General features: G+C 38.5%; 1 protein-coding gene across 3 annotated transcripts in view; it reads right to left on the reverse strand.

Moving 5' to 3' along the window:
• LOC139115963 (uncharacterized) overlaps positions 1–12,074 on the reverse strand; it is a 66,052-nt gene that overhangs the window by 26,843 nt on the left and 27,135 nt on the right. The window contains exons 1-7 of one of the 3 annotated variants that reach the window (XM_070678437.1): positions 9,526–9,642; positions 8,833–8,966; positions 4,914–5,075; positions 4,587–4,728; positions 3,878–3,942; positions 3,292–3,552; positions 712–951 (exon numbers count right to left, since the gene is read on the reverse strand). The exons of the other annotated variants lie outside the window; for them this stretch is intronic. Of the exons in view, the coding sequence (XP_070534538.1) occupies positions 712–951; positions 3,292–3,552; positions 3,878–3,942; positions 4,587–4,728; positions 4,914–5,075; positions 8,833–8,956 (994 nt within the window). The 5' untranslated portion in view covers positions 8,957–8,966; positions 9,526–9,642. Of the gene's footprint in view, positions 1–711; positions 952–3,291; positions 3,553–3,877; positions 3,943–4,586; positions 4,729–4,913; positions 5,076–8,832; positions 8,967–9,525; positions 9,643–12,074 lie in introns of those variants that run through there. 3 annotated transcript variants of the gene reach the window in all.

The raw sequence follows: 12,074 nt of genomic DNA on the forward strand, positions 1-12,074 counted from the left end.
CCAGATTATGCTCCTGTGTTATTTTCACCTCTACTCTTAGAGAATGGTAACCGAAAATCTCGGATCAATTTTTTCGAAACGGCACTGCATTTATATCAAAAAACGTAATTAACTGTGTTTTACTAAAGAGGTTATTTCTATAACATATAGCATCCCTGACAATGTAGTCCCATGTGATCAGAGTAGAAAAAAAGTTTGACATACTCAATATGGATGCTATCAGACCCTAACTGTAAGTTAGAGATAGAGAGATTTTGGCCAAACCTAGAAAATTGGTCATGAAAATTTACAAGTGCAAAATTTACGATCAGCAAGTCCTATCTTATCGAAATCATTTTAGGGCACCTGCAAACCAAATTTGGGAACTATCTGACAACTAACTTCGCTAAAATACTGGCGATTTTTTTGGAACATGATTACTTGTAGAAATATTGACTGACGAGCAGTTGGTTTGATTTGATTGAGGTAGTTACTTGCGATTGGGCTCATTTTTACTTTTCATGCGCAACAAAAGTACATAAAATGCTGATGCATTTTCATACCCAATGCCGAGGAAATAGGTAAATTTCTTTGCAACTTATCTCAGTGAGTATTTTTGCTATTTTGAGCAACCTAAAGACATAGTTTCAGCCTGATTTCAGTCTGTTTTTCAACTACTCAACCTCAACAATATGTGACAAGATCATTCTGTAAGAAAAGATAATGACTCACCATCACCACAAACATCACAGAATTGCCACAGAATGCCAGGGTCCATCGTGTAACACCAAGGCCTCCTTGAATTATTTGGATTTCGGCAGTAATTGTGTTCACCAATATAGTTGTCAATGCGGAATCGGTGTCGATGGGGGGTCTGTGCACTCCACATCTGACAGGTCTTACCAGTTACTGTTACATTAACATGACCCCTGTAATCTCTTCCGTCATCCCGCTCATAACATTCAATATCGTCTGAAGAAAAATTGAATGATAAAGGTTGGGTTGTACTGGACAGCAGATGCAACTTTGTGTATTTCGTTATGTGTCAAATCAATCATTATATTACATCATGGTACCGTGCGCATTTGATGAACTTTCCTAATTAGGGATATATATCTGAATTGACTCAATCAAAATTGACGAAACTTGATGTCTGGTTTGAAGATACGATTAAAGTCACAGGCAACTGCAATTTATACTGAAACACATGAGCATTCCCAGTTCATATCTGGTCTTTGACTGCAGCAGGAAATTTTAACAAGTAGAGTGTTCGCGTTGCATATAAATAAAATGAAATGTTGATGAAGGTAATGCATGTCTCAGACGTCCGTTTTCTGCATTTGGGGCTTAAAGTGACGAAAATATCCAAGTAAGACAACAAAGGTATACAAGTTGATGTAATATAATAGCAATAATCCCCGCCGCAGGAGGGTGTACACTCAATTTTGGTACAATGCGCTCAATATAGCACTCGCTTATATGTCGCGAAGTGTACCAGGTGTCTACCCTCCCTCGGCGGGGGTTAATGCTTAATTCTACTTCATCTAACAGCGTGTAAAATGAACTCAAAACTCTACCGATCCATCAAAAATAAATTTTATTATCGTGTCCCATCCGTCGCATTTTAATTTGTCAAGCTGAACCACGTGACTGCCCACAAATAAACAGTAATGGTTTGTTTAAATGAATATGAATAATATCGTAAACATCGTAACTTTACAGTTAAAACCTTAAATACGGCTAGTGTTCAATCGGGTTCGAACCCACAACATACGGCATCAGTCGCCTAGCGGAGAGGCCACAGAGAGAACCGCTCGGCTAAATCTCCACTCCCAAAAAAGAGTGGTTCAATAGCCGGCTAAGTTGTTACATTTTTCTGACTGAGACCGCTCCACACGTTGTAGAGTTCGTGAAGCACTCACGCACGTATACTCACTATCATACATCGCACATACACACTTTATCGAAGCGAAGGAACGAATTTCATCGCTATAACCGGGCGAACGATAACCTCGGGGACAATTCTGTCCACCAGCAGTGTTACCAACCCAGGGTAGAAAATACGGCTACTTTTCAATCGGGTTCGAACCCACAACATACGGCATCAGTCACCTAACGGAGAGGCCACAGAGAGAACCGCTCGGCTAAATCTCCACTCCCAAAAAAGAGTGGTTCAATAGCCGGCTAAGTTGTTACATTTTTCTGACTGAGACCGCTCCACACGTTGTAGAGTTCATGAAGTCCTCACGCACGCATGCTCACTATCATACATCGCACATGTAATTTGTACAAAAGTCATAACCAACCACAAAATAAAATAGAGCACTTGTGGGCCAAGTTTAGACACTTTTTTAAAAATCTCCGGATTTGCAAACTTTTTACACTGAGCGCACTACTTGCTCACAAATTCTGGGACTCTGTTGTCTTTAGCTTGGGAAATGTTCGTAAGTTTTGACGGTTTTCTTGGGTTCGTCGATAATATAATGGAAATAACAGACTCCGCGCTGACCATTAATGTTTATTTATGGGCGCGGGCTCGAAGAAAGCCAAAATTAACGGGCTCCCCAAGCCTCGCTCATTCATTTTTGGCTTTCCTCCCGTCCTTGCCCATAAATAAACGTTTATGTTCAGCGCGTCGTCCTTTATTGCTATAATATTATGCCAATGTCGGCCCATAGATTGTTTTTTTTATAGATAATCCCTACAGATACCCTGCCTCCATTGAACTAAATGATTCAAAACATTTGATGTATCTGAAGTTACCATGAAAATTAGAACCAATGATGATTATGCAGAAATCCCCTCTAGCCCTAGATCACCATTAACTGAACGAATGATGAAAAAATTGTAAAGGAGGGGGTTATTGCGTGCTTCGCTATCAAAATTTTAAATTAAGAACTTGGGGAAAGAATACTTAAGAGTTTCTTATTTTAGAGTAACTACAAGAAAAACATATTTCCTTGAGATAAGTTTACTATATCAGGCGTGTTAGTCAACGGTCGAAAACACTTCGGAAGTGTCAACAACAACGTTTGATATGGGTAACTAATAATATTGAGTGACGTCCCAATACAGTGACGTATTTTTTGAGTATTTTAAAGGGTAAAGAATGATTCCAGCGAATACAATAACTATGTTCCCTAATCACCTTCTGTTATAAATGCTTCAAAATCAATTCCTTTTTCTGAATCTTTGTGATTTGCCAGTTATTCGTAATTTTACATTGATTTGTTACATTAATGGTAATTGATATCGACTGTATTTTCAATTCTGCTATAGTTATGATTTTGAAAACAAAAAAGACAGACAAACCTTTATTACACATCGGCTGCCTATTACCGACTGCACATTTCTCCCATCTTGTATCTGGATCGGTCGTATAGCACCAAGGTCTATTTGAACCCCCCAAATTGCGGCAGTAGTTGTGTCCTTTCAGGAATGGGTATGCCTTTGGAGTCCTGTGGGGGTGCGGGGTCTGTTCTGACCAATACTGGCACTCCAATCCTGTCTCTGTGGTGGACACAGTGCCACGGTAGTCGTAGCCATTATCTGTTGCATAACACCCTGTCTTGCCTGTATTAAGAGAAAAGTTACCTTTTTTTGCGAATTTTCGCCGGGCATTCAATGATATTCTTACAGTATGGCTCACAACCTTGCTTCACGCCAATAACTGTGTATTGTATTGAGTTTATACAATCGTTGATCAGATAATATGGAAGATGATCTTTACCAGGGGAAGAAAGATTTCGATATCTTTATGATATTTTATCCTTCATCGATGTTTGTTTGTAAGTTTGTTTATTTGTCGAATTAGAAACGACACGATAGTCCATGCTGAATTGTCAACCCTTGGAACAATTATATATCCGGTTGGGTACCCTTGGTACACGTTTCCTACCTGTTTGGCAAATGAAGTAAATGTGACTCTCGCACCACTTGTCATTCCATTTAAAGTCGTGTTCCCTGGAAATAAAATTTAACTGACTAGGTATTCACCAAACTCAAAATTAAAATCGATTGTTCTCGAAACTATATATTATCAATGTATTATCATTTCAACATAACACCACAACAACAGTTTTAGGAACGTAAACTGTCAATTTCAAAGCATAAGTGATTGGTTTCATAAATCAAATATCTTACAAAAAACGATGAAAATTTTTCATTTCAGTTTTTAGGTTTTCTTGACGGACAGACAAACAGACACGTGTACGCATAAACACTCACTAACACACGACTCACACTGACTGATTCGATATGCTCCTACTGTAATATTTATATAGTTGAGCAAAAAAAAAAAATAAAGATATACGTTTCATAACTTACCTCGCCATTTTGTGCCCTATTAGGTTCACTATCCTCCATGTTAAAATACCTTTTGAACAATTTTCACATCCAAAACTCACAGTATTTCACGAAAGTGTTTTTGCATCAACTAATCGGCCACTCTCCTTGTTGTTTCTCCCATGTTCTTTCACTCGTATTGTTACAGGTAGGGCGAAGGTACCTGACTACCAGGAAATCATAAAGTTCTAGGCGATTGAACGTACGAATTACCAGTTCAACTAACAGTATCAAACATGCACTCAACGCACTCATGAACTTACCACCATAAATGAGCACAGTTTTCTCTAGTGTCGGCATTATTAGGCTCGCCCGGAGCCCAGGCTGTGTACGTCAGCTCGTTACTTTCTGAGTCCACCCAAACACCCTCTTCATTATCATCCTTTGCGTCGATCCAGAAACTCCCTTCGAGGCAGATTAAAATACCGATAAACCTTGGATACGATGATTTCAGCAAATGACTTAGGTACAAAACACCATATGGTGAAGTTTATTTCAATACTTTAGTCAGAAGGTAAATGAAAAATGTGTTACATGTTTTACCATAACATATATATTACTGCATGCATATCAATTATTAAACATCTTACCTGTTGCCAAGACCCCGTCATTGTTTAGGTGGGTGGTGATAACATCTTGAGTTTCTTGATCTGGAATCTTCGCTAAGACAGAAAGTTCTGCTTTGCAAAGTGAGTATGCTTCCTGCCACGTGACTTCATCAGCATACACATGATATGTAATCCCATTGTGTTCTTGAAGAGAGATTTTCATTAAATAAGTTTATAGGTAATCTGACTCGTGATTAACGTTAGTACCACTGGGTAATGTTCGTGAACTCGTTACAGCAGTGCGTGGACAAGGGTTGCAGTTATGATGTTAACGTTTTCTGATTTATCTATGGACATTTCATTAACTAGACACAACATCGGAATGAGAGCAAACTTACATCACTTCAAAATTAATTGTAAACAAGTAATGATGCCAAAACCTGTCGTTGAAGACTGACAATTTTGCAACTGAAGGGATTATGATTGACAGATATCCAGTACAACAAGGTACTCAAATGACGTACATTTGCTCATGTATGCAAAATATATGTAATACTAAGACTAAATTTATAATTTATGGGGATCGCATCCGCATATTTGAATGCTGATTATGAAATAAAATTTAAACTTTCAGCTAAACGAAAGCTAACAAACAAATGAATTTATAATAAAAGATACAGTACAAATGCATGTAATGAATATATGGATGATTATGGAAAGGTCAATACTATAGACTATATATATATATATATATATATATATATATATATATATATATATATATATATATATATATATATATATATATATATATATATATATATGGTGGTTTCAACAGGGTTCTCACTCACAACATACGGTACCCAGTCACCTAGTAGAGAGGCCACAGACATTATATATATATATATATATATATATATATATATATATATATATATATATATTATATATTATATTATATATATATATTATATAATATATACATACACACATATGAGAGAGAGAGAGAGAGAGAGAGAGAGAGAGAGAGAGAGAGAGAGAGAGAGAGAGAGGACCCGATCAGTATGGTGCTACTCTTTGTATATCATGCGTTATACACAAAGCCCTCCCCTTCATCTGTGCACATAAGTCCCTTAAGCGTGAGAACAATATTTTATTTTTGCATGCTTTTCTCATAGTGTTTTCTTCTATCATTGTGAATATCTTGTCGCCTTCATGCCATCAGTAATAGTTATGGGCCACCGATCAGTATGATGCTAGTACTTGTATATATTGCGCTGTATACAAAACCGTGCCCCTTTGTCAAATAGATAAGTACCTTAAGAGTAAGGACAATTTTTCGTTTTTGCACATTGTTATTAAAGTGTTCTCTACTAACACAGTGAATATCATGTCCCCCTACATAGTATCAGTGATAGTTATAGGCCCCCATCAGGTTGGTGCTAGTGCTTCTATATATTGTATTGTGCATAAAGCACCCCTCCTCCTTCGTCTACAAACATAAGTCCCTTAAGCGTGAGGATAATATTTCATTTTTGCATATTTTTATCAAAATCAGGACAATATTCCAATTTTGCATAGTGTTATCTAAGTTTTATCTACTTACAACGAGAATATCATAACCTTTCGTATTCCCCTTCCCTTCGTCTTAGTTTTTCCTAGGATAACTAAAATAACGATGACCCAGTGCAAGAGGGGCGTATTCGTTTAAATATGATTATAAGATTGAGCTCATAAGCTCATAAAGAGTAAGATTTGAAAGGCATTGTCAACTGAAAGTTGCGGTTTATTGTTTATAGAAAATGTAGTTTGTTTTAAAAAGCCTACTGCGTACAGAATGTTAAATTTGTGACGTATTGGAACTTGTTTTGCAATTTTACACGGCAGAACAATGTGGTTTTCATGTAGTGTGGAAGACGAGCAATTTGCGTCGTTAACATGTGGTGTATTTGGTGAAAACATCCTTCGTGTCAACAGCCATAGTTTTCTTCTGACAGGCGCTTGTCAATAACCACCGGATTTTGTCCATTGACAGGAGCCTGTCAATGGACCCACCGTATAAAAACATTTATTTAAGATACTCTTCTTCGTCTTAGGTGCTGATTGGCTCATACGTAGTCGTTCAGGCAATTGATTTATTGCTCGAGCCATAAATCAACGTATTGCTCGCCAGTCCCTGTGCTCAGACAGGATATATGACCCAACACAAGTTTACTTATATAGGCCTGAAGGCTTTGGGAATCACGCGAGACCCTTGACACTTAGGCAACAGAACGACGACCTAGAATGCCCAAACACAGTCAATGTCCTATAAAAGCTTATCTCCGACCAGTGTTTATACCGACAGACTAACTGATATTAAGGTTAACCATAATTGCCTTTTATACTTAATCTCTAATCCGAACAGTTTATCGAAGTTTACCCTTCCCTCTACTGGTATTTCATTATCAGTGCATTTTTTTCGAGTCTCCGAATAGTGTAAACTGGAAGATCCTTTGCTCTCCTGGCAGGGCTGCAGACTGACCCTTCCTCTCGAATATGCCATGAAGAGTAAAAAGAGCTGAAGTCAAGCTTTTGGCAGCTTATTGACAGCTAAAGCGTGCGTGCTTTATTGAAATATCTGTGTAATATTCAGCTGCAGTAAACTGAGTCTCAAACCTGATTAGTACGTCAATGGGTACCAATGGGTCATTGCTAATCTAGACCATTACTTACAATGAAATAACATACCTCGCTAATGAGAATACAGCAGTATAGATCGTACAAAATCGTACAAAAGTACAAAATCGTAGCCGAAAATATAGAAATAACGGGCGACGCGCTGACCATTAACGTTTATTTATTGGCAACGGTGAGAGGAACGCCAAAAATTAACGGGCGAGGCTTGCCGAGCCCGTTAATTTTGGCTTTCCTCGAGTCCGCGCCCATAAATAAACGTTAATGGTCAGGGCGGAGTCTGTTATTTCCATTATATTATCAACGAACCGAAGAAAACCGTCAAAATTTGCGAAAATTTCACAAGCGAACGGCAACTGGCCCCCAAAACTGAGCAATACGCGACGCACTGCCACGCGCGCTGTAAAAAATTGGTAGATCCGGAGATGTTTTCAGAAAAAAAGTATCTCATCTTGGCCCACAAGTGCTCCATTTTATTTTGTGATTGATTATGATTTACGTTTCAGCTGTAAAGTTACGATACTTTGAGTTGTTAATCTTATTATTCATATTCACGGGCATGTAAACAAACCATTACTGTGTATTTGTGGTCAGTCACATGGTTCAGCTCGACCTATCAAAATGCGACAGGCAGGGCATGGTAATATAATGAATAGTATTCACATTGTGCTCTCTTAGAGAAACATCTCTAATTTAATTGGGGGACATGCATCAGTGTTATTTTTAAAGGTTGTGTATTGAAAGATAGAACAACATTAAATCAGAGTTCTCAAAATATATTGGTAAATAATAAACCGATAGAAACGAAAACAACAACGACCACATTACTAATTTCTTGTGATGTTAACCTAATTTGAGGGAGGCCTATAAGCATTGTAACAAAGGTATGGTCGATATCGATAGACTGTAACATGTTTAGTTAACATGTAATATTCTAAGATATTTCACCAGAAATGAAGTGTTTTAGGAGAATTGAAGACGTTTGCCAATGCAAAATATCCTACTTATCCTACCCATGAATCCTCTGTTCTGAAAATTTGTCAACCTGACAGCTTTAATCTCTGTCGGAAACGGATACGCGGCAGAGTTGTTTACATTGGTCACAGTAACAATGGCCTATTGACCTTTATCAATTGATTTATGTTTAGCGTGTTTGTTTGCCATCTCTGTTATTTCAAAAACAAAACACTTGTCGCATGAGTAGAAGGCGGAGAGTCGGGGATCTCGCAACGTATCTAGAGACAGAGGCAGGGTTTTTATCGGCTTACTTTCACAAGCGACTTACCAATTCTAAGATATCCACTATCATTCGCCGTGCTGTTATCGACTGCTGCAACAGATCGAGATGTTGAAAGCAGCAGGCAAAACAGGAGCACTACAGTAAACGAGTTGTGTCGTCCCCACGCCATTGTTGGTGAACTGGTTGAAAGAGAGACACAGCAAAGCAGGCAATTCACAATCATGAACAGGGAATATAAAGGATATGCACAATGATACAGCTGCATCTGACGCAGCCGAACAACAGGCAGATAGGCAGAAGATTTGACACATTAATCCTCCTAGATGGATTGAAAAAGCGAGAAATTGATTCCTTCTAGGAATTGCGCACAATGCATCACACGAGCTCGAGAATTTTGCAAAAGAAATTTTAAACACTTGTGTAGTAACATTAATCCGTTTGCTATTGCGAATGTTGGTCTTACTTTCCTCTCCATGCATGTTATAACTTCTTCGTTAATGTGCCATCAAGAATCTAAATCACATAATCCCTCACATAATCAACCGAACAAAGATTAAAGTCACTGACGTCGCTGTTGTGTTCTTACTATAATAATATGTTTTATGACTGTCCGCAAAGCCTGCCATTTGTTCTCAAGTTCAGACATTGAGTCTGAGATTTTACAAAGTGCGTGTTCTGCAAGTAATGAAGTGAATGTGGCTGTTATAGCCTACTAGGTGTCTGGAAATGTGCACATACCTGGGTGTTCACGTAATCGTCCTCGGCGGCGGTAGCTGCCAGATTATCCCTCTGGTGCACCTGTCCACTGTTTATAATCGGCGTTATCTCTGAGTGACCCCTTAATGTAACTGCTACAATTTCCGGCGATCATTCTTAATTGTTGACGTGTCGGAACCGGTAGTGCTTATTTGTCAATTTTATCAGAAACTTGAGGCGTTGTCCGCTGATAAAATTTGCGATAACAATTAACCCTGACATGTTATTGTTCTTTGTTCTTCGTGAAAATTTACGGGAGTTTTTTTTGTTTGTTTACTCGTTTATATGGCTTCGCATTTCCGTTGTAGCAGTTCATCCATCTGTCAAAGGGTAGGGGTCACCTCAATATATGAACAATGACAGTGAATTAGGTCCGAAAAGCCAAAATGTTTTCCTCAAAACGTACCACGGTTCTGCCATCTGTGTGTCATTCAACTAAGTCAACAAGTTCTATTTTCAATGTTTGGCTTCAAATCTGCCAGCCCATACACATGTGAACCTCACGTAAAATAATCCTTTTCCAATCTTTGATTGGCTAGTAGCCGTAACGTTCGATGAGATTTCACAATTTTTGTGTTGCTACAGGTTCGTGTTCTACACGTCAGAGCATGTTGAGATACATTGTATTCAGCTTTTCAACTCAGCTAGTACTTGTATTGTACACATTTCATAGTAATTGTTGATAAGTAAGTTGTTATTCGGACTAGAATACAACATTTGAGTGTAAACGTAACAGTGAGTTTTCTATGTATGGACGTTATGTTGACATGCAGAAAAGGAAATATTTCAACACGCTTAGGGAAGGAGAACAATAAACTTTGGTTGAAATTAAAGAAAAGTGAGAGATAATCAAATGTTACAACAACTGGTCATCTAATCGTCACTCTCTCGCTAGTTCGAAACAGCGATTTCTGGCCAAGGCACTTGATGCACGGTTCTTTTTTTCGGAACTTTCAAATTATATACACACGTATTTCGTTTCAACGTTTCTTTGAGTCTCCTGTGTACGCTCAAGGATTCCACAAGGTCAAAGGTGATGAATGTAAGCCTTTAATCTACGATAGTGGCAGCCAATAAAACTGCTAGATTTCTTGGTGGGGCAAAATTTTTCCTTTTTTCAGAATATTTCGTTCTCATGCTGAGCGGACAACTTTTAAAAGGCCTAACGAGTTGGCAGGGAGTGTTGTCACTGTTAACCTTTGGTCGATGAGAAACTTGCGTTTTCAGTATATGTTCACTATGTGTGAGCAGCAAAGTGGATTAGGTTAGCAGAAACTCATTCGCTTTTAGAAGACGAAAGTTAGTGTTTAACCCCGAAGATAATTTTCGCTTATTGTATACCTGCTTGGTTAACTCGATCATGGCGATATGATGGATTAATTTACAGACTCACCTCGGCTACCATGCACTTCAAATTCGTACAGCGTGAGATACTGGTTCTTTCCCTTCAGCTGAACGCTGACGTAGCGACCAACAGTGTCACTTGGACACTTAAAGGAAATAGTTGCTAATTCTTTAGTCATGTATGGACTCACTGCCTTACCACCGTGACACTGTCGTGTATGGACTCACTGCCTTACCACTGTGACACTGGCTGTTCCGTCCAATATCGATGCTCATGCCAAGGCGTACCGTAGCTCCTCGAAAAGGCCCGACTGCTTGACAAGAAATTGCTACATCACTGAACTGCCAAATTACCAATCTGACAGCAGAAAAATCAGTATGTCATTCTTGCAATGATAGTTCCATATATTGGTTTTCGACGTAGGAGAATACCGTACTCACCAATGAAATGAAAGGATAAACATGCGAATATATCAAAACAAATGCAAAACGATGTTTTTCTGTGACATTTTTGAATTATTTAACTAATTAAAACCAATACAGAAAGTAGGCTGAGCCCAGGAGGTCAATTTCATACTTTCGGTGACAAATATATTCATCAGATATGTTGAGAACAATCACTGTCAGTCTCATGCATACATTGCTCCGGTACACCAAAAATTTCCTGGTCGACACATTCGTTTACACCATCACTAGTTCCAACTCCATGTATGAAGAAATGCCTAATACAGAAAAGCCTAATAAAAAGCATATTGTCATTATAGTCGAGCATAGACTACTCTGATCATTTACCCACATACACAAATAATGAAACCGAAATTACGAAATTCTCTGACATAGCATCGTACCAAAAAGACTGATTGACTTACTTGTTACTTTGTGGGATAGCCCCAAGTTGTGTCAGTTGCTGGTCTGAAATATTGGATTCGGATGATGTCGTTCAGGTAGAGATCGAATGTGAAAAAGGCGAAGTGATAAAGTCATGCAACATTGTAACGGATGGAAGTGGATCGCACGGCACCAGGGACGGAGAAAGATTTGTCCAAGTGACATCCAAACCAAAGTGCGTCGCTCAGAATGGAGAAGGTGGACTCGGTATGTCATTAGTGACTATGACTGCAGCTATTCTGCATCTGTGAGTCTCATTTTCCCCTAAAAGACAATTGGAAGTAGGAGGAGCAACACCT

Source organism: Ptychodera flava, chromosome 17 (assembly GCF_041260155.1).
Source record: "Ptychodera flava strain L36383 chromosome 17, AS_Pfla_20210202, whole genome shotgun sequence".
Classification (NCBI taxonomy): Eukaryota; Metazoa; Hemichordata; class Enteropneusta; family Ptychoderidae; genus Ptychodera; species Ptychodera flava.